The sequence below is a fragment of the Neomonachus schauinslandi genome, chromosome 4 (assembly GCF_002201575.2).
Source record: "Neomonachus schauinslandi chromosome 4, ASM220157v2, whole genome shotgun sequence".
Taxonomy (NCBI): Eukaryota; Metazoa; Chordata; class Mammalia; order Carnivora; family Phocidae; genus Neomonachus; species Neomonachus schauinslandi.
The window spans coordinates 82,843,547-82,861,787 of record NC_058406.1 but is presented as its reverse complement, the minus strand read 5'-3'; the positions used below and the strand labels follow the sequence as shown (position 1 = coordinate 82,861,787).

Here is an 18,241-nt window from a genome sequence, read left to right as displayed (position 1 = left end):
TGGGGCTCGATCCCATGACCCTGAGATTATGACCTGACCCAAAATCAAGAGTCAGATGCTTAATTGACTGAGCTATGTGCCCCTTGAACATTTGTAAAATGTAAAAAATAAATAAGATTATTAGAAGAAAACAGATTTTTTTTAAGAAAACAATGTTGATGGAAGGTTTTTTCTAAGCATGATGTGAAATTGGAAGCCATAAAAACTGACAAATTTGACTACACTGAAAAAAAAATACCATAATCAAGAGTTAAGAGATCAATAGCATACTAGGAGGACATATCTGAGGCCAGTATGATAAGGAATCAGCAATATTAATAAGTCAATGTGAAAAAGTCAAACAGCCCAATAGAAAAAATAGGGAAAGAACATTAATAGACAATTAATGGAAGATCTATAAATGGCAAAGTAACATGTGAAAAGGTACTACACTAATGAGCAAAGAACTAGCAATTAAAATAAGGAATGTTTTGCCTGATTGACAAACATTATAAGGATTAATGGTATCTAATGCTAGTGAGGGTTTAGTTAATGATAATGTAAACTGGTACAACTTGTGTTGAAAAGCAACTGGATATATCTATTGTAAATTTATCATTAAATTTGTATACTCTTTGACCCAGAAATTCTATGTCTAACAATTTATCCTGCAGATTTACTCACATAAGTAAAGATAACACATACAAGGATATATTTTCTATAATATTGCTTATAAGGATATAAGTTCTACAAAAGTAAGGGCTTGCTATGTTCACCACTGAATCCCCATGCCTGGAAGAGTGCCTAGTACATACTAAGTGGCTCAAAAGATACGTATTGAATGAATGATGAAAAAACTGGAAATAATCTATCAAAAGACTGCCTTGGTAATAGAGCATGTGACTCTTGATCTTGGGGTTGTGAGTTTGAGTCCCACCCTGGGTATAGAGATTACTTAAAAATAAAATCTTAAAAAAAAAGGTTAAGGGCACCTGGGTGGCTCAGTCAGTTGAACGTCCGTCCGACTCTTGATTTCTGCTCGAGTCATGATCTCTGGGTCGTGGGATCAAGCCCTGCATTGGGCTCTGCATTCAACAGGGAGTCTGCTTGAGATTCTCTCTCCCTCTCCCTTTCCCTGTGCTTCTCCCCCCACCCTGATGCTCTCCCCGTCTCTCTTAAAATAAATAAATAAATCTTAAAAAAAAATAAAAACAGGGTATTGCTATCTAGAGGTTAAAAGCTACCTTTGGCAGCTGCAGTAATTCATGCACTTAACAAACACATATTGAGCTCTACTATATTCTGAGTATTGTGCTAAGGAACCAATAGTAAGAAAACAGTCCCCAAGGGAAATAATTATGTTATGTATTATTATGACATGCCCTTTAGATATCTCTGCTAATTCTCAGATAGCTTCTAGGACCACAGTTTATAGTAACACAAATATATAATAATAACAGATTTAATAATGTCTTAACCAGGGAAAAGGGTTATCCCTTTAAGGGTAATAATAAACTTCTTAAAATTGCTAGGAACGTTTTAATGTATATCGTTTACCTTGTGTAAGAAGTCCTCTAAATTGCTCAACTGCTTTGTAAACGTCTACTTGGAAAAATTCCCAGAGTTGAATCTTTGGAAAAATATCCTCCCAAATTATTTTTCGAATGCACTGAAAAATTTCAATAGTTAAAAAAAATATATTTAAAATCTTTTCACTAAATATTATTTATCAAATTAAAGATAGACTCTAAATAATTTTCAACCATACATTTACTCTGTACTTTAGAAATTTTGTTTTTCTGTTTTAGTGTGGTACTCGTCTATACATACTGACATTCATTTGATGATCATTTTCAATCAAAGCAGGTACTCCTTTTTCTTTATATTTCCCTTCTGCAACGTCACAGGATAAATGCCACAGTGCTCTGTCTAAGACCCAGGCAGGTTTTAAGTGTGGAGAATTTACAAGGTTATATGCACTTTCTGGATGTTCCTGGATCCATCTACTATTAGCAGCTTAAATAAAAAGGAAACATAAAGAAATATCTTGTAATTAAAGTGAAGTTAGTATCTATGTTAAGTTTAAAGATGAAACAAAATATCAACATCCACCACTCATTTTCTTATATATTAGACATCAATACTTAAATATTATAATTATATTACATAAACTATATATTATATATTCATATGTTACATTTTATATTAAATATTTGATATTAATTTAAAATATTTATCATAATTTATGATACTGTAATGTGAAAAACATTTCTTGGTTGTGGTGTCCTGTCATCCACTTCACCATACATTTTTCTTTTCTGTTGTAGGAATTTTTAATTGTTGTAAGATGCAACACTGACTTATTAACACCCCTGTAATGACATGTTTACTATTGTGAGAGTTAAGAAGGGCTTTGTCCTTAGTCCATTTTGACAGTCAACTACAGTTTGGAACATTCCTTCTAAGCCTGAAAAACATCTTTCCTGCAAGCCAGACAGGACTTCTGCCCAATCTTCAGAACTCAGAATGTCATATACACCTTTTTTCCTGCATAATCATTTCTTCCTATATTTTTGGCGGGAGAAGGGGTAGGGAGGTGAGTTTCCTTCCTCTGGATCTTTAAGTATGATTGTATCTCCCTAAGGCTACCAATACAAACAAATACACATCCTACTCAAACACAGTTATTTCTCTGACTTCTGTAGTCTATTAGTATCAAGACCAAATGTCTAGAAAATCCAACCTGAATCTGCTTCCACCTTCTCCCCACAGTCTTGTTCCTTTTCCCACTGCAATCTGCTGCTGCATCCAGCACTCCACTGACGTTACCCTAAGCCTCCTAATCATGAGATTTAGTGCTACTTTCTCAACTTCATCCATTTAACCTCTGTAACATTTGCCATTACTGATTATTCCTTCATTGATTTATAAAATACTTCTTTGATTTATAAAAGGTATCTTTATTTTGGTGGTTTTTTATTTTTCCTTCTCTCTTTTGGTCCTTCTCATTTCTGCTAAACCTTTGAGGGAGGTTTGCTACATTTTAGTCCTTCTCTTTCTTTGAACATGTCCTTCCTCATCTCACCCACTCTTCTTAGTACTCACATCTCAAACCAGTCCCAGCTCCAGCCAAGGCCCAGGCACATCTACCCAAGTATTTGATGGGTAGCACTGCCTGAGGACAGCATGTTAACTCAAAATCCATTCATATGTTTACATCACTCAGAATGTGATCTGTCAGGGCGCCTGGGTGGCTCAGTTGGTTGGGCGACTGCCTTCGGCTCAGGTCATGATCCTGGAGTCCCGGGATCGAGTCCCGCATCGGGCTCCCTGCTCGGCAGGGAGTCTGCTTCTCCCTCTCCCGCTCCCCCCTCTTGTGCTCTCTCACTCTCAAATAAATAAAATCTTTAAAAAAAAAAAAAAAAAGAATGTGATCTGTCCCAGGCACTATTCTGGGAGATGGATATTCTGCAGCAAAAGTGAGCAAGGCTCCTGTCCTCATGGAGCTTTTTCATTCTAGAGAGGTGGGTTTGTTTGTTTGTTTTATTTTATTGTGCTTAGACAATTCTGATGGAAGAAAACTCAGTTCTCTCACAGGCAACCTCTTTGTATAGCTAATCTTGAATGGTTAATAAGATACATTGTTTTAGTAAGACTGATAAAAGTGAGGCTGAGAAATTGCTAAAAGAAACATAGTCAAAGGACAAGGGTGTAGCTTATATCTTACTATCCATTTGTATCAGTAAATTCAGAATCAGAATCAGAGGAGTTCTGCCAGGTATTCCAAGTATTTACAACATTAAAGAATATTTGTTTTAATTTTTAAGTAAACAAATAAAAGCTATACATATTCTGTTTCATCTTTAAGATAGAGTAATGCCCCTGAATTCATACTGAGGAGGCTGAGTGGTCAATATACATGAAACAAAAAGTAGTAACAACTGTTGAATACCTACCATATACCAGTTAAATATCCTACTTTATTAATCCTCATGTCCTACCACATTGTGTAGGACATGCTATTGGGTTTCTTTAACAGATAAGGAACTGAGGCACAGAGAGATAAGTAACTCAGACAAAGTCATACAGGCAGGAATGAATTTGGGCAAGTTTCTTCAGAACTTGCAATCTTAACCAAATGAGTGTGTTCATGCCTCATTCACTCAGCTGAGCACCATTACAATCCTTACAGAGTTTAAAAATCATTATTATTTTAGTTTCAGTAATTTATTTAGTAAATAATGTAGTATATAATTTATTTATTTATATCTATAATGAACACTTGGATGAAGACAGGATACATAGAAACAGAGATGTTGTAATAACAGTTAAATTAATAATTCTCCAAATCCAAATCAAGCTGGGTTTTCCCTAGATTCATCATCATAGTTATTAGAATTCAAGATGTAAGAGAAAAATGTAATGATAATTATATCCAGTTTGGATTTTCATTAATTAAGAATACTAAGGCTACCCTAATTTTTTAAATGGTAAAATCCTGAAACTTTGTTGCTTATTTTATTTTTTTGAAATAATCAAGTGTAGAGCGCCTGGGTGGCTCAGATGGTTAAGCGTCTGCTTTCGGCTCAGGTCATGATCCCGGGGTCCTGGGATTGAGTCCCGCATCGGGCTCTCTGCTCCTTGGGAGCCTGCTTCTCCCTCTGCCTCTCTCTCTCTCTCTCTGTCTCTCATGAATAAATAAATAAAATCTTTAGAAAAAAAAAAAAGAAATAATCAAGTGTAAAATGAAGGAATTCTAAACATTAGCTAATAAAGTATTTTTTTCTAATTCTACATGAATGAGAAGTCAAACCAAACTACATCTTAATATATACGGATTTCTAGAGTGGTGCAGTGAGGAACTTAGCAGACATTCTCCCCAGCAAAACTGCAATTTAAATAGCAAAAATTACAAAATATAATCATTTAAAGTCTCTGGAAATTGTCCTAAGGGCATTCAACACATGGACAAACATTTATTCAAGAAAATCTACTAACTCTCGTCAAGAATAGCAAGTGTCTGTGGCATTTGAACTACAATCTGCTCCCTTAACCCTCCCAACCAGCTATGTGTTAATGGAAGCTCTATGCCGGGTAGGCATGGCCAACATGGAGCCTCCCTCTTCCCACCACTCCCAGTCTGGGGTTACAGTTTCATGCTGGGAGAGGCAGGCTGCCTAGGTTTCTCACTCCCTCCAGCCCCATTTTGTAGCAGCTCTATTCCAAGCAGGCAGGCAAAGAAAATCTCGGCTCCTTTCCTCCACCTAGTCACCACCCCACCTTGTAGGGTGGACATCCCTTGTAGGGAGGCCAAGAATACTGGGACTCCAATTGCCCCTGAGAGCTGGAGCTTACTTGTAGGGTGAAGATTCCACGTGGGAAGGGCAAATGAGAAGACCAGGGATTGCCACTTCCTGCCTTGAGTGCCCCCAGAATGAGATGGTACTTGGAGAAAAGTGGTCTCATCCCCAGCTCTGGAGCAGTGGCACAGGTGTTCTGCTCAGGGAGAAAGACAGGCCATGAGGATAAAGGGCTCTGCTGGAAAGGACTGAATTTGTTTGGAACAGTGAGTGAAGAATTCCATGTGTAAAGGTGTCATTGAAAATAATGAAGACCTTGGTGGGGAGCAGTTAAGAGAATGCTGCTAGCTCCATTGTGTAAGGAAAACATCAGAGCAAACAAACAGAAGCTTAATAGAACCAGGGAAAGAGAAAGCAGAGGACAGCCTTCCTGGGGCTGCACCCACTCAGAAGCAATTCTAATAGGACATGGGAAAGACTTGAAAACATTCCTCATATCTCATACAGACCCATCAACATAGGATAACTCACTGGCAAAGGGACTTAAACACAACCTCTACCCAAACATGGAGTGAACACTAACCTACTCTAACCCAGGGTGAATCCTAGGAAGCCAGGCTTAAAAATAAAATCACATTCACCTCTGGCAGTCTGGGAGACCATATATATGCCCAAAGCTGTATTGTCTCCAGAGCAACCAGAGAGAACCTCCAAGCTGCCAGTCCTTGATAAATTTTTATCCATCCTTTTACTGTCAACCTGTTTGTATCTTTGAATCTAAAGTGTAGATTTATGCCTGCAGATAGCATATAGTTGGATCTTGTTTTTTCAATTAACTCTGACAGCCTCTGCCTTTCAAGATATAGACACACCTTGGAAATATTGTGGATTTGGATCCAGACCATTGCAATAAAATGAAAATTGCAACAAAGCAAGTCAAACAAATTTTTTTTTGGTTTCCTAGTGTATAAAAAAGTTATGTTTATACTATTTTATAGTCTATTAAGTATGCAATAGCATTATATCTAAAAAAGCAATGTACATACCTTAAATAAAAAATACTTTAATGCTAAAAAATGCTATTATCTGAGCTTTCACCAAGTCATAATCACAAATCACTGACCACCATAACAAATATAATGATGAAAAAGTTTGAATTACGAAAAGTTGGTAAAAATTATCAAAATGTGACACAGAGACTTGAGGTGAGCAAATGCGTTGGAAAAATGGCATCATTAGACTTGTTCAATGCAGGTTGCCACAAACCTTCAATTTGTAATTAAAAAAAAAAAGCAAGCAAACAGTAACTGAGAAGTGCAATAAAATGAAGCATAATTAAACAAGGTATGCATTACTTTAAAAATTCCCTAGATCTTTGGCTTACAAATTTTTTACTATGCTGAGTGTGGCTATCTTTGTTATGTTATTTAAAGTACACTGAGCTTTAGGATGTGTAGATTAATTTTTTTTTTAATCAAATTTTAAAGGTTGGGAAGTTTTCAGCCATTACTTCTTCAAGTGTTTTCTCTGTTCTTTTCTTTCCTCTCCTTCGGGTATTTCCATGATGCATGTTGGTGTGGTTCAAGATGTCCCACCTTTCACTGGAACTCTGTTCATTTTTATCTTCTTTCTTCTGATCTTCAAAATGTATAATCTCTGTTCACTGATCCTTTATTCTGTCAACTCAGATATAGTGCCGAATACCTCTAGTGAATTTTTAATTTTGGTTATTTACTTTTCAACTCCAGAATTCCCATTTGGTTACTTTTAAAATTTTCCATTTACTGATACTCTCTATTTGATGAGATATTATCATCATATCCTCCCCTTTACTGCTTATAACCTGGTTTCTTTTAATTCTTTAAATATATTTATAATAGTTGCTTTGAAGTCTATGTTGGCTAAGCATGACATCTAGGACTTTTTAAAGGCATTTCTGTCGCCTGCTTTTTTCTTGTGTATGGGTCACACTTGCTGTTTCTTTGCATTTCTCAATTTTTTTGCAAATTGGGCAATTTAGATAACGTATTGTAGCAACTCTGGATATTGAGCCCATTCCTTCCAGGTTTTGTTAGCTGGCTGTCTGTAACTTGGCTAGACTATTTCAGTCAAATCTATTTCCCCTACAGTGTGCAGCCACTGATGTTGCCACTCAGAGGGGCAGCCGTGGCCACGGGCAGTCAGTCTGGGATGACAGTGGTTTTTAGCAGGGTTCTCTTAACTGTCTCCTTCCCTGAACTTTGTTAAACTGCTTGCCTCTGCTGGAATCACACTTAGCTGTTACTCTTTTGTGCTACTATTTTTTGATAATAGGCTGGAGCATAAATTACTCCACAATCTGATCCAATTAAATTTGGACTCCTTTGCAGGGATAATCTCTGATGCCAGTCTCTGAGACTTGTCTGACCCCAGGAGGACTGTTCTTAGCTGTCTCTTTCCCTGGTTTTCTCAGTTAAACTACTAGCTAGCCTATGATTTCATGTGTTGCTCATGGTGATACCAGCCTCCTCTTGTTTATCACCAAAGTCTCCATTGTTTCCAACAGCGTCCCATGCTATGTACCAAATAAAGTCAATTTCATTCTTACTCTGTTCTGACTGCACATCTCCTCCTCTGCACAGAACACCTGTGTCACTGCTCCACAGCTGGTGACAGGAACTGTAACCTCTGGGTTTTTTGGCTTACCTCTCCAGGTATGGAACCTCCACCCCACAAGCAAGCTGGGGCAAGGGCAACTGGGGCCCAGTATTCTTGCCCTGCCATGCATGGGGTAAAGCTTTTCCTCTATGAGTGGGGTTGGATGAAGGAAGGGAGCCCAAGACCTCTCGGCTGTTCTTGCCCAGAACAGAGTTTCTGCAACAGAGTGCTGGAGTTGGGAGAGGCATGAGAAATGTTGGAAGCCTTACCATTTCAACTGTAGCCCCATACTGGGAGCTGAGGAGAAAAGGAGCCTTGTGTTCCCAGCTTCACCTGCCAGGAGTAGACCTACCATCATTCTGAGCTGGGGCAGGGAGAAGAAGGTCCTGGTTCAAATGTCACAGACTATCACTGCTCTTACTGAGAGTTAGTAGATTTCCTTATATGCTTCTCCATATGCTGAATCCCCTTAGAACAATTTCCAAAGAGTTTAAACAGTTTTTTTAAAAATAATTTTTACCAGTTGTTTTGCTGGGTAGAGGGTCTGTGAAGCCCTCACACTGCCAATCTGGAAGTTGACTCCCCCTGGATGGTAACTTTATAATGAAAACCTGTTTCACAGAAAGGACATTATGATTTGTAACACTTTCCAATTTAAGGCTGAAGCAAAGTTTACTTTTTTATATTGCTTAGAATCTCTCAAATGCCTCAGAAATACAGTCTCTGATAGAGACTGCTACTGTACCCCAATTTTTTTCTCCCTTTGTTCCTTTAGTAACAGAATTCCCAAGGTTCAGTTGTACATACGGCTGACAGGCTATACTGCAAGACTCCTTTACAGCTAGGTGTGACAAGAGAAAAAAAATCCTATCTGATAAAATGTGACAATACACACACACACACACCACACACACACACACACCAGATCATGCCCTTAAAAAGCATGACTTCCCTTCCTCATTTCCACTGGTAGAAGGTGATACTGAGAACTGGAGTGGCCATATTTGATTAAGAGTTGGAAGCAAAGTGTTGGAGTTAGAGCAGCATGAGCAAGAACCTCATTCTCTATTACCACTGAGCTACTATAGTAGTCTGGGGATGTGTATCTCATCTTTTATAAGAAATACAGTTTCAGTCTTATATCACTACGTTTTTGTCTCATTGTTACAGCTGCCTATCCCATATCCTAACTCATATAATGTCATTATGTAGTTTGATAAATTTGATGGGAATGATATTATAGATGTTAAAGTAATTATCAATAATGTCAAATTTTCAAGTGAAGAATACTGAGTTCTTAGATATTAGGAAGTTTTCACTGTGGCTTACAGAGAAGATAATATTTGCAAGGCACCGTGGGTTAAACTGAAAGCTGATCATGGCCAGAGGCTTCTCCAGGCCCAGCTGTTCTGACAGGTGATTGGAACAATCATCTCCCTGAGGATCACGATCAGTTGGGAAGTTCTGATACATTTAATAGAATTGTATATTGGTGAAGAATCTTGGGATCCAAATGGGTTAACTTTAATAAGCCCTTCTAGTATGTAAGGGGTATAATTTTTAGATTTAACTTCTAAGAGTTTACCAATAACTTTCTGTTTAAATAACAGTCATTCAGTTTTTTCAAATATATACTATAGTACCAGAGCTGTTGCTATATGGGATTCACATGTTGGTCTGCAAAGTATTAATACTGCAAGCTGAAATATGTGCTTATATGTCTCTTCTATGATCACTCTCTTGTTTTTATAATCATCACACTGAAAATACTTACAAGCTGATTTTACCTTCAACTAACACTGTTTCTTTGAAAGGAAAAAAGTGGTACTATATAAAGTGATTTTTAAATTGAAAAACACCTATGCATCATTTGTGTTTTCAAAATTTATGTTATATAAAACAGCAAGAAATAAAATAATCAGAATATAATATTTTCATCAAAATTAATGGAAGTAGTTAATAAAGCTCATACCAGTATGGTTGTAGACAACATCAGTAATACAAAGAATATTCCATTCCTTTTTCAATTTTTCCACTAGCTGTCCAACATCATTCCAGGTATACTTTTTATTAGGTCTTGAAAAGTCAGGATTTAATTCTAACTGGTCGGCAAGGGAGTAGCACGACCTAGATAGTCCAAGAGTTTGTAATGGGGTAAAATGAATCATGTTGTAACCTGCAACACAAGAAAATAAACAAAGACCAATGTAAGAAAAAAAAGCAAACTAAAACTAAGCAAAATACAAGTTTAAACTTCTTTAAGTAATTCTAAATAGCAAGGCAACCATGCAACTAGAAAAGGAGTCAAAGACTAGCTGTACCCCAAGTGACTTCAAGCAAGTCTACTTAAATCTTTCAGAATATCAGTGTCCTCATATATAAGACAGATATAATGAAATAATGCATTTGAAAAAATCATTGTACACAGTGCCTAGTTATTATTAGGGGTTCAATTTATATTTGTTGGATATAAATTATATATATATATATACTTATGTATATACACAAGTATATCAGCATGTCTTGCTCTTATTTTTAATGCTCCACTATACTTGTGTTCTGTTTCAATTATGTCAGTAAACGTATCTCTTTCTTCATATTATATTCAACTTGAAAGTAGAAAATTAATATTATCCATTGCATATACCTTTTGTATATAGGGCAGCACACACCTTCCATATGGAAGACAGTTACTCAATGTTGAATTAAAGTTATATACAATAATAATACATTTTCCAAAACATTTTAATAGTTTGCTACTAATTTTTATATGTCAAAGTAAAAGTCTTAGAGATAATAATGATCTCGTTTTATTATTGGAGTTCCTTAATTTACTGAGTTGAACCACATAATTTGCTATTTTTATAGACTAAAAATGGTTAAGTCTTTTTTTTATTTATTTATTTATTTATTTTTTAAAGATTTTATTTATTTATTTGAGACAGAGAGAATGAGAGAGAGAGAGAGAGCACATGAGAGGGGGGAGGGTCAGAGGGAGAAGCAGGCTCTCTGCCGAGCAGGGAGCCCGATGCGGGACTCGATCCCAGGACTCCAGGATCATGACCTGAGCCGAAGGCAGTCGCTTAACCAACTGAGCCACCCAGGCGCCCTAAAAATGGTTAAGTCTTAACAACTTTATATGATTCTATTTATATTACTAAATATACTAAGAAACTAAATTAAAAGGAGAATCAAAGCTTTTGAAATCTGTATCACAGAGGATAATTACATTTATTTTAAAAAAGAAAAGAAAGATAGCTGACATTACCTGATTCTTTTGCAACCCTAAGTCTGCTTTCCCATTCATCAAAGGGTCCCATACATTTGGCTAAAAATGTCTGGAGAGTAACACAGTCCAAGGGTAACACGTGATTATCAGCACCAACATGTAAAATAGGATCCACAACTATGTAACCCCCACCACTTTTCTCATTTCTAAGGAAAAAACAAAACAAAAACTTCTCAGTTAATGATAGGAAAAAAAAAATCCTCATCTGATAGTCTGACTCTTTAATGGGAAGTGAATTGTCCCATTTAAAAATATATTTCTAAGCACATAAAATCATTTACAAAGTTGCAATGAAATTCAATGGAAAAGCCTCATTTTATCCTTTTCTAATCTCTACATAATAACATAATACATGTAACATCTAATAATGTTGCTTTAAGGAAAAATAAGTGTACTAAAATCTGTCAGTAATAACAAGGGCACTCAAGCAAATAGCATCTTAAAATGAAGTTATATGAAAAGACTAGAATATTCAAGCATTTACTTAAAAAAAATACTTTGAACCTGCAACGAGTCTTACAGTTACTTCCTAGGAACAAAAGAACCATATTATATTTGCATCTCAAAGAATCCTGTAAAAATTGCACTGCCATGGTTTATATAATAACTTTTTACAAGCTATATAATTTAACTGGATAGAATAAATTAACTCCCCCCACCCACCACATATAGAACACCTGACTTACCCTTGAAGGAAGTAATACTGAAATGATCCAGCTTGCTGAAGATTAAGTTTACAGTATTTATCAGAATCATCTTCTCTTTCTGTTGGATTTTCCCATTCCAGGGAACGGAATTTTTCTCGATTAAATGCTTCTCCAGGAAATGGGTAATTTGTATACACAGTAACTGCTTTTCCCTGTAAAGTGGGGCCTAATCGGAACTGTAGTTCGAACCCTAAACAAAAAGCACATTTCAATAAACTCATTGTAGGAACTTAAATTACCACATTAAAAAATAGATGTTTTATTTAAAGTATTACATAAACTACGGTTTCTCAACTATGTTTAAAATAACTCCTAGGGATGCCTGTGTGGCTCAGTCAGTTAAGTGTCTGCCTTTGGCTCAGGTCAGGATCCTGGGGTTCTGGGATTAAGTTCCGTATCGGGCTCTCTGCTTCTCCCTCTGCCTGCTGCACTCTCTCTCTCTGACAAATAAATAAAACTTAAATAAAATGAAATAACTCCTAATAAATAATGCTGGTTTTGGAACTACTTTGCATTCTAATTTAGCTGAATTTTATATTTTAACAAACACTTAACATCATAGAACTGCCTGCTCTGTCCTGTCTCTCTCCTCTCCTCCTGGAAACTGATTCCTATTTGCATGGCTACTTTGGAATAAGCAAATTCTTTTTTTTTCTTTATAATATGTCTTCAAGTTTATTGAGAGTACTTTTAGAAACTAGGATAGCACTAAAGCAAAAAAACAAAATGAAATTTTACTGAACTTGAAATCTTTCTTTCTCTTTAATTCCAGTATAACTAATATATAGTGTTATATTATTTCCAGGTGTACAATACAGCGTTCAATAATTCTATACATTACTCAATGTTCACCATGATACGTGTACTCTTAATCCCCTTCACCTATTTCACCCATCCCCCAACTCTCCTCCCCTCTGGTAACTTATCTGTTTGTCCTCTACAGTTAAAGTCTGTTTTTTGGTTTATCTTTTTTTCTTTGTTTTGTTTCATAAATGCCACATATGAGTGAAATCATATGGTATTTGTCTTTCTCTGACTTATTTAATTTAGGATTTATTCTCTATATCCATCCACGTTGTAAACGGCAAAATTTTATTCTTTTTTATGGTTAATACCACATCTTCCTTATCAATTCATCTATTGATGGACACTTCAGCTGCTTCCATAATTTGGCTATTGTAAATAATGCTGCAATGAACATATGAGTGTATATATCTTTTCAAATTAGTGTTTTGATATTCTTTGGGTAAATATGCAGTAGAGGAATTACTGGATCATATGGTAGTTCTATTTCTAATTTTTTGAGGACTCTCCATACTGTCTTCTGCAGTGGCTACACTAGTTTACATTCCCACCAACAGTACACATGGGTTCCTTTTTCTCCAAGATGTGCAAGTTCTTATATTACCCCATTTCCCACGATCCCTCAACACTTTCCAAACCCCCAGCCCCCACCTCTGAATTGACTGCCCAGGGGTGGGCATCTAAGTACTTAGAGATCTTTGCTAGTATTTTTCAAACAGCAACAGAAAAAGTGAGTTTCTCTGTGGTGTCAGAGTATGTGATAGTATGTAAAACTTGGGAGGTATTGGAGTAACTATCTCACCATAGAAAGAAAGCCAGTCTTCCTGAGAGAAGACAACCTCTTGAAAGGCAGTTTTCAGACTTCTAACAGAAGCTCCAGAGGCATTTGAGCCCTTGATGTCTGTTCTTGATGTCTGCTCAAATCCAGCGGTATGGTAATAGTTAACAAGTGGCTGTGTGAGGCTGGGGTTGGGGGTTGGGAGCGCTGAGCCCTGACTGAGCGGTGTTTGCTGACTTTCTGGGGGAAACAATCTCACTGTGTTCAACCTTAAGCTACCAACGTGATCTCACTGAACATGGAACTGGGAAGAGATATGTACAGTCTGCTCTTGTGAGTCAACACAAGTGATTCCAGCAAACTAATGCCTCTATCCCTATTTCTCATGGTTTAGTATTTAATATTTAAGCCTTTCTCGGAATTCTGAGGGCCAAAACATTCCCGCTTTTACCAAAGTTAGGCTATTTCTACTAAAATATATCCGAGACTTCTACAATGTGTTACAAGTATTTTGCCATGAAAAAAAAAAAATCAACACATTATAGTTATACTTTTTACAGTGAAATAAAATTGTGGTTGGTTCACGGCAGATTTTAAATCCTGATTATAATTATTAGAATGTGAAAATTCTGACTATAGTAAAGTCTGTTAGAACTATAAGGCATGTAAGAGTATACTTACCATGATGAGCACTGAGTAACACATAGAATTGCTGAATCACTATATGTATACCTGAGACTAATATAAGACTGTATGTTAACTACACTGGAATTAAAATAAAAAACGTTAAAAAAGAAGTAATAAAAAAAGAAATATAAGGCTTATAAATTTTAATCATGAATGTAACATTTCAATTAATAAAGGGTCATACCAATGAAAGCAGGAAAATTTAGTTTTGCTGATTATAATCTTTAAGCTTAAGGAAATTTTTAAAAAAATATTTTATTTATTTATTTGTCATACAGAGAGAGCGTGCAAGTGCTTAACCGACTGAGCCACCCAGGCATCCCAAGCTTAAGGAAATTTTAAAAATTTATTTAATTTATTTTTTTACTATTGAAGCATAGTTGACATACAATGTTATATTACTTTCAGGTATATAACATAGTGATTCAACAACCATACACATCACATAATGCTCACCACAATAAGGGCAGTCATCATACAATGTTATTACAATATTACTGACTATACTCCCTATGCTGTACTTTTCATCTCTGGGACTTATTTATTGTAGAACCGGAAATGTTTACCTCTTAAGAAACTTTTTGAATAGAAAGAAGCATACTAATATCAATACTTTTTTTTTTTAAAGATTTTATTTATTTATTTGACAGAGAGAGACACAGCGAGAGAGGGAACACAAGCAGGGGGAGTGGGAGAGGGAAAAGCAGGCTCCCCGCAGAGCAGGGAGCCCGATGCGGGACTCGATCCCAGGACCCTGGGATCATGACCTGAGCTGAAGGCAGTCGCTTAACCAACTGAGCCACCCAGGCGCCCAATATCAATACTTTTAATGCTCAATTTATTAAACATCTAACAAAGTATAGAAAATTATGTAATAAGTGTAGACCATGTATAGGAAACAAAATAGACAATGATCTCTGCCCTTGTGGAGCTTGAGTTCTAAAGGGGGAAGGCAGCCATTAAACAATGAACATGACAAATAAGTAAGAAAAAACAATATGTCAGGGAGGGATAAATGCTACGAGAAAAAAGAAAAATCAGAGTAGTGTAAGGAAAATGGGGGGAAAGAAGAGGTGGTGGGGAGATGGTAGCAATTTTATTAAGAAGTTGAAAAGCTTGAGAGAAGTGAGGGAGTTAGCCACATGGCTATTCATGGCCATCTATGGAAAGTACTGACCAAGCAAAGGAAACAGAGAGGACTTAGGATGGAAGCATGCCTGGTGGTTCCAGAAATAAGAAGTTCAGTATGTGTGGATTGGAATAAACCGGGAGAGAAGTAGTAGGGTATAAGGAAAGAAAGGTAACAGGGAAGTCAAATCATGATTTTGTAGGCCATTGTAAGTATTTTGGCTTCTTCTCTGACTGAAATGAGGAGCCAATCAACAGTTTTAAGCAGAGAAGTCACATAACCTAACTTGTATATTAAATCACTTTGCATGATATATCACTCTGAATATGTCTGCTTCTGGCCATAATGGAGTAACTGGCATTAGATTTGCCCTCTGCTGAAAAACTAGAAGAAATATATGAGACAACTGTTTTCAGAAATAAGTAGTAAAGGACTGCGATGCCTGAGAGAAGGGTGATTCCTATGGACTCTAGCTTTTAGACTGGGGAAACTTTCTGGGCTGTGACACAGGGAGCAGGAACAGTAGTCTGAGTTGAGAAGACAGAGATTAGAGTTTGGGGAGGGTGAAGAAACTGCAATTTTCAGGGCAGAGTATGGCACAGAAGAAAGCTATGCAAAGAAAGAGCTCTAGAAAATTACCTAGGGTCTTCTTGAATCTGCCTGAATACCAGGCTGACATGGGCAGTATTTGACTCCAGGAGCCTGGGCAAAGAATAACTACTAGGAACTATCAATTGACCAATTCCCAGAGCTCACTCAGGCCTGGGAGACATTACAATTTTCAAGCAGCCAGAGTGAAGAGACGTTTTTGAACACCTGTTGTATTCAAAAGAATCATGTCTTATGTAGTAGGGCTAACATAGCCCTAGAGTAAAAACTACTATAAACCTATCCTGTCAAAGCTTAAAATAGCCTCAAAAGGATAAGCTGACCCACAGATAATGTATATGGCTGTTAAAATAAAAGGCATCACTCCTTTAAAGGAAGACAAAAAAATCCAGAGATATAACAACAGAACATTAACAATGTCCAGCATCCAATAAAAAACTGCTAAACAGAAAGAGGTGAGGGCGTCAATGACACAGATATCTGGGGTAGGGCAATCCACACAGAGGAAACAGAAGATGTAAAGGACCTCAGACTCCTGCTTCTGGCAAAGATGTAATGAATAACAGGGATTGGATTTACACTCTTCCTTGAAACTTAAAAGAAACCAGGAAAAACCAGACAAAATATATGAAATGATAGTTTTTAAGCCTGGACATCACGCAACTAAGAGACGGAAAATAAGCAATGTGAACCTTAAAACTGCCCCTTCTTACTACCTTAAAAGAATTTCCGGGTTGAGGCAGAAGGAGGAGAACCAGGCAGAGCTCAACTAACTTTCTGAGCTGAGAAGATGGAGCTAAGAATCTGTCGAGACCAAAGCAGCTAGTTTGCAGATGAGAACAGTTAGTGAGGAGGAGAAAGCTGCACAGACAGAACTCCAGAGATTTGCAGAAGGTCTCCCTTGAGTATTCAGCAGAGTACTGATCAGTGCATGTCTGAGACCAGGAATAGTGCTTTTTCTAACCAGCCAGATTGGAAAAATTCATAATTCATGCGGCACTGGGAAGAAAGTTCAGAGGATCTTGTTTCAGGAGTGGAGAGTAATGAGCCCTAGACTGGGCATAGACTAGACTAGCTTCACAAATCAAAAGTAAAGCTCAAAAGTATTAAAATATTTCCAAGTAACTTAACTTCATTCCAAAAACAAAGACAAAAAACATTTATAAGAATCCAAAAATACCCAGCATTCAACAAAGTAAAATTTATGTCTGGCATCCAAATGAAGATTATAAGACATACAAAGAAGAAAACACAACCCTTAACAAGGAAAATAATCACTTAATGAAAACTGACCCAGGAATGACACAGATGTTGAACTAGCAGATAAGGAAGGACATCAGTTATCGTAAGTGTATTCCATATGTTCAAAAAGCTATTTCAAGACATGGAAAATAATAAAAAACAAAACAGAACAAAAGATCGAAATAAAACTTTTTAAAAATGAAAACTATAAGGTCTGAGATGAAAAATCTACAACATGGAATTAATGGATGGTGAGACATGGCAGAAAAAAAATTAGTGACTTTCAAGACACAGCAAAGAAATACCCAAAATGAAACAAAGAGAGAAAACAGAGTCTAAAAAATTGAAAAAGCATCAGTGATCTGTGGAAAAACTCAAGTGGCCTAATATATAGATAATTAAAGTCCTCAAAGAAGAGTAAAGAGAGGGGGGATATCAAGTATTTAAAGAAATAATGGGTAGAAAAATCCCCAAATTTGATAAAACAACAAATTTATAGATCAAAGAAGTTTAATAAATCCCCAGTCAAGAAACATGAAGGAAATCACACCAAGAAACATCAAAATCAAATTGCTCAAAACCAGTAATAAAAAAAATATCTTACAAGTAGCCAGAGGGGGGAAAATGTCATAGTAAGTTCAGAGGAACAATGATAAGGATGACAGATTTCTCATGGGAAACAATAAAAGCAAGAAGATAGTGGAGCAGTATCTTTAAAGGTACAGTAGATTCTTGGACAATACGGGTCTGAACTGTGCAGGTCCACTTACACATTGTTTTTTTTTTACAGTACAGTACCGTAAATGTATTTTCTTTTCCTCATAAATTTTTTTTTTTTAAGATTTTATTTATTTGAGAGAGAGAGACAGAGAATGAGCAGTGGGGAGGGGCAGAGGGAGAGGGAGAAGCAGACTCCCCACAGAGCAGGGAGCCCTACGTGGGGCTCAAACCTAGAACCTGGAGATCACGACCCCTGCTGAAGGCAGAGGCTAACCGACTGAGCCACCCAGGCGCCCCTCCTTATGATTTTCTTAATAACATTCTCTTTTCTCTAGCTTACTTACTATTAGATTACAGCAT

General features: G+C 36.6%; 1 protein-coding gene across 1 annotated transcript in view; it reads right to left on the bottom strand.

Moving 5' to 3' along the window:
- AGL (amylo-alpha-1, 6-glucosidase, 4-alpha-glucanotransferase) overlaps positions 1-18,241 on the bottom strand; it is a 77,793-nt gene that overhangs the window by 51,288 nt on the left and 8,264 nt on the right. The window contains exons 2-6 of the mRNA XM_021690255.2: positions 11,892-12,102; positions 11,185-11,351; positions 9,889-10,092; positions 1,814-1,995; positions 1,537-1,648 (exon numbers count right to left, since the gene is read on the bottom strand). Coding sequence (XP_021545930.1) covers positions 1,537-1,648; positions 1,814-1,995; positions 9,889-10,092; positions 11,185-11,351; positions 11,892-12,102 — 876 coding nt within the window. The remainder of the gene's footprint in view (positions 1-1,536; positions 1,649-1,813; positions 1,996-9,888; positions 10,093-11,184; positions 11,352-11,891; positions 12,103-18,241) is intronic.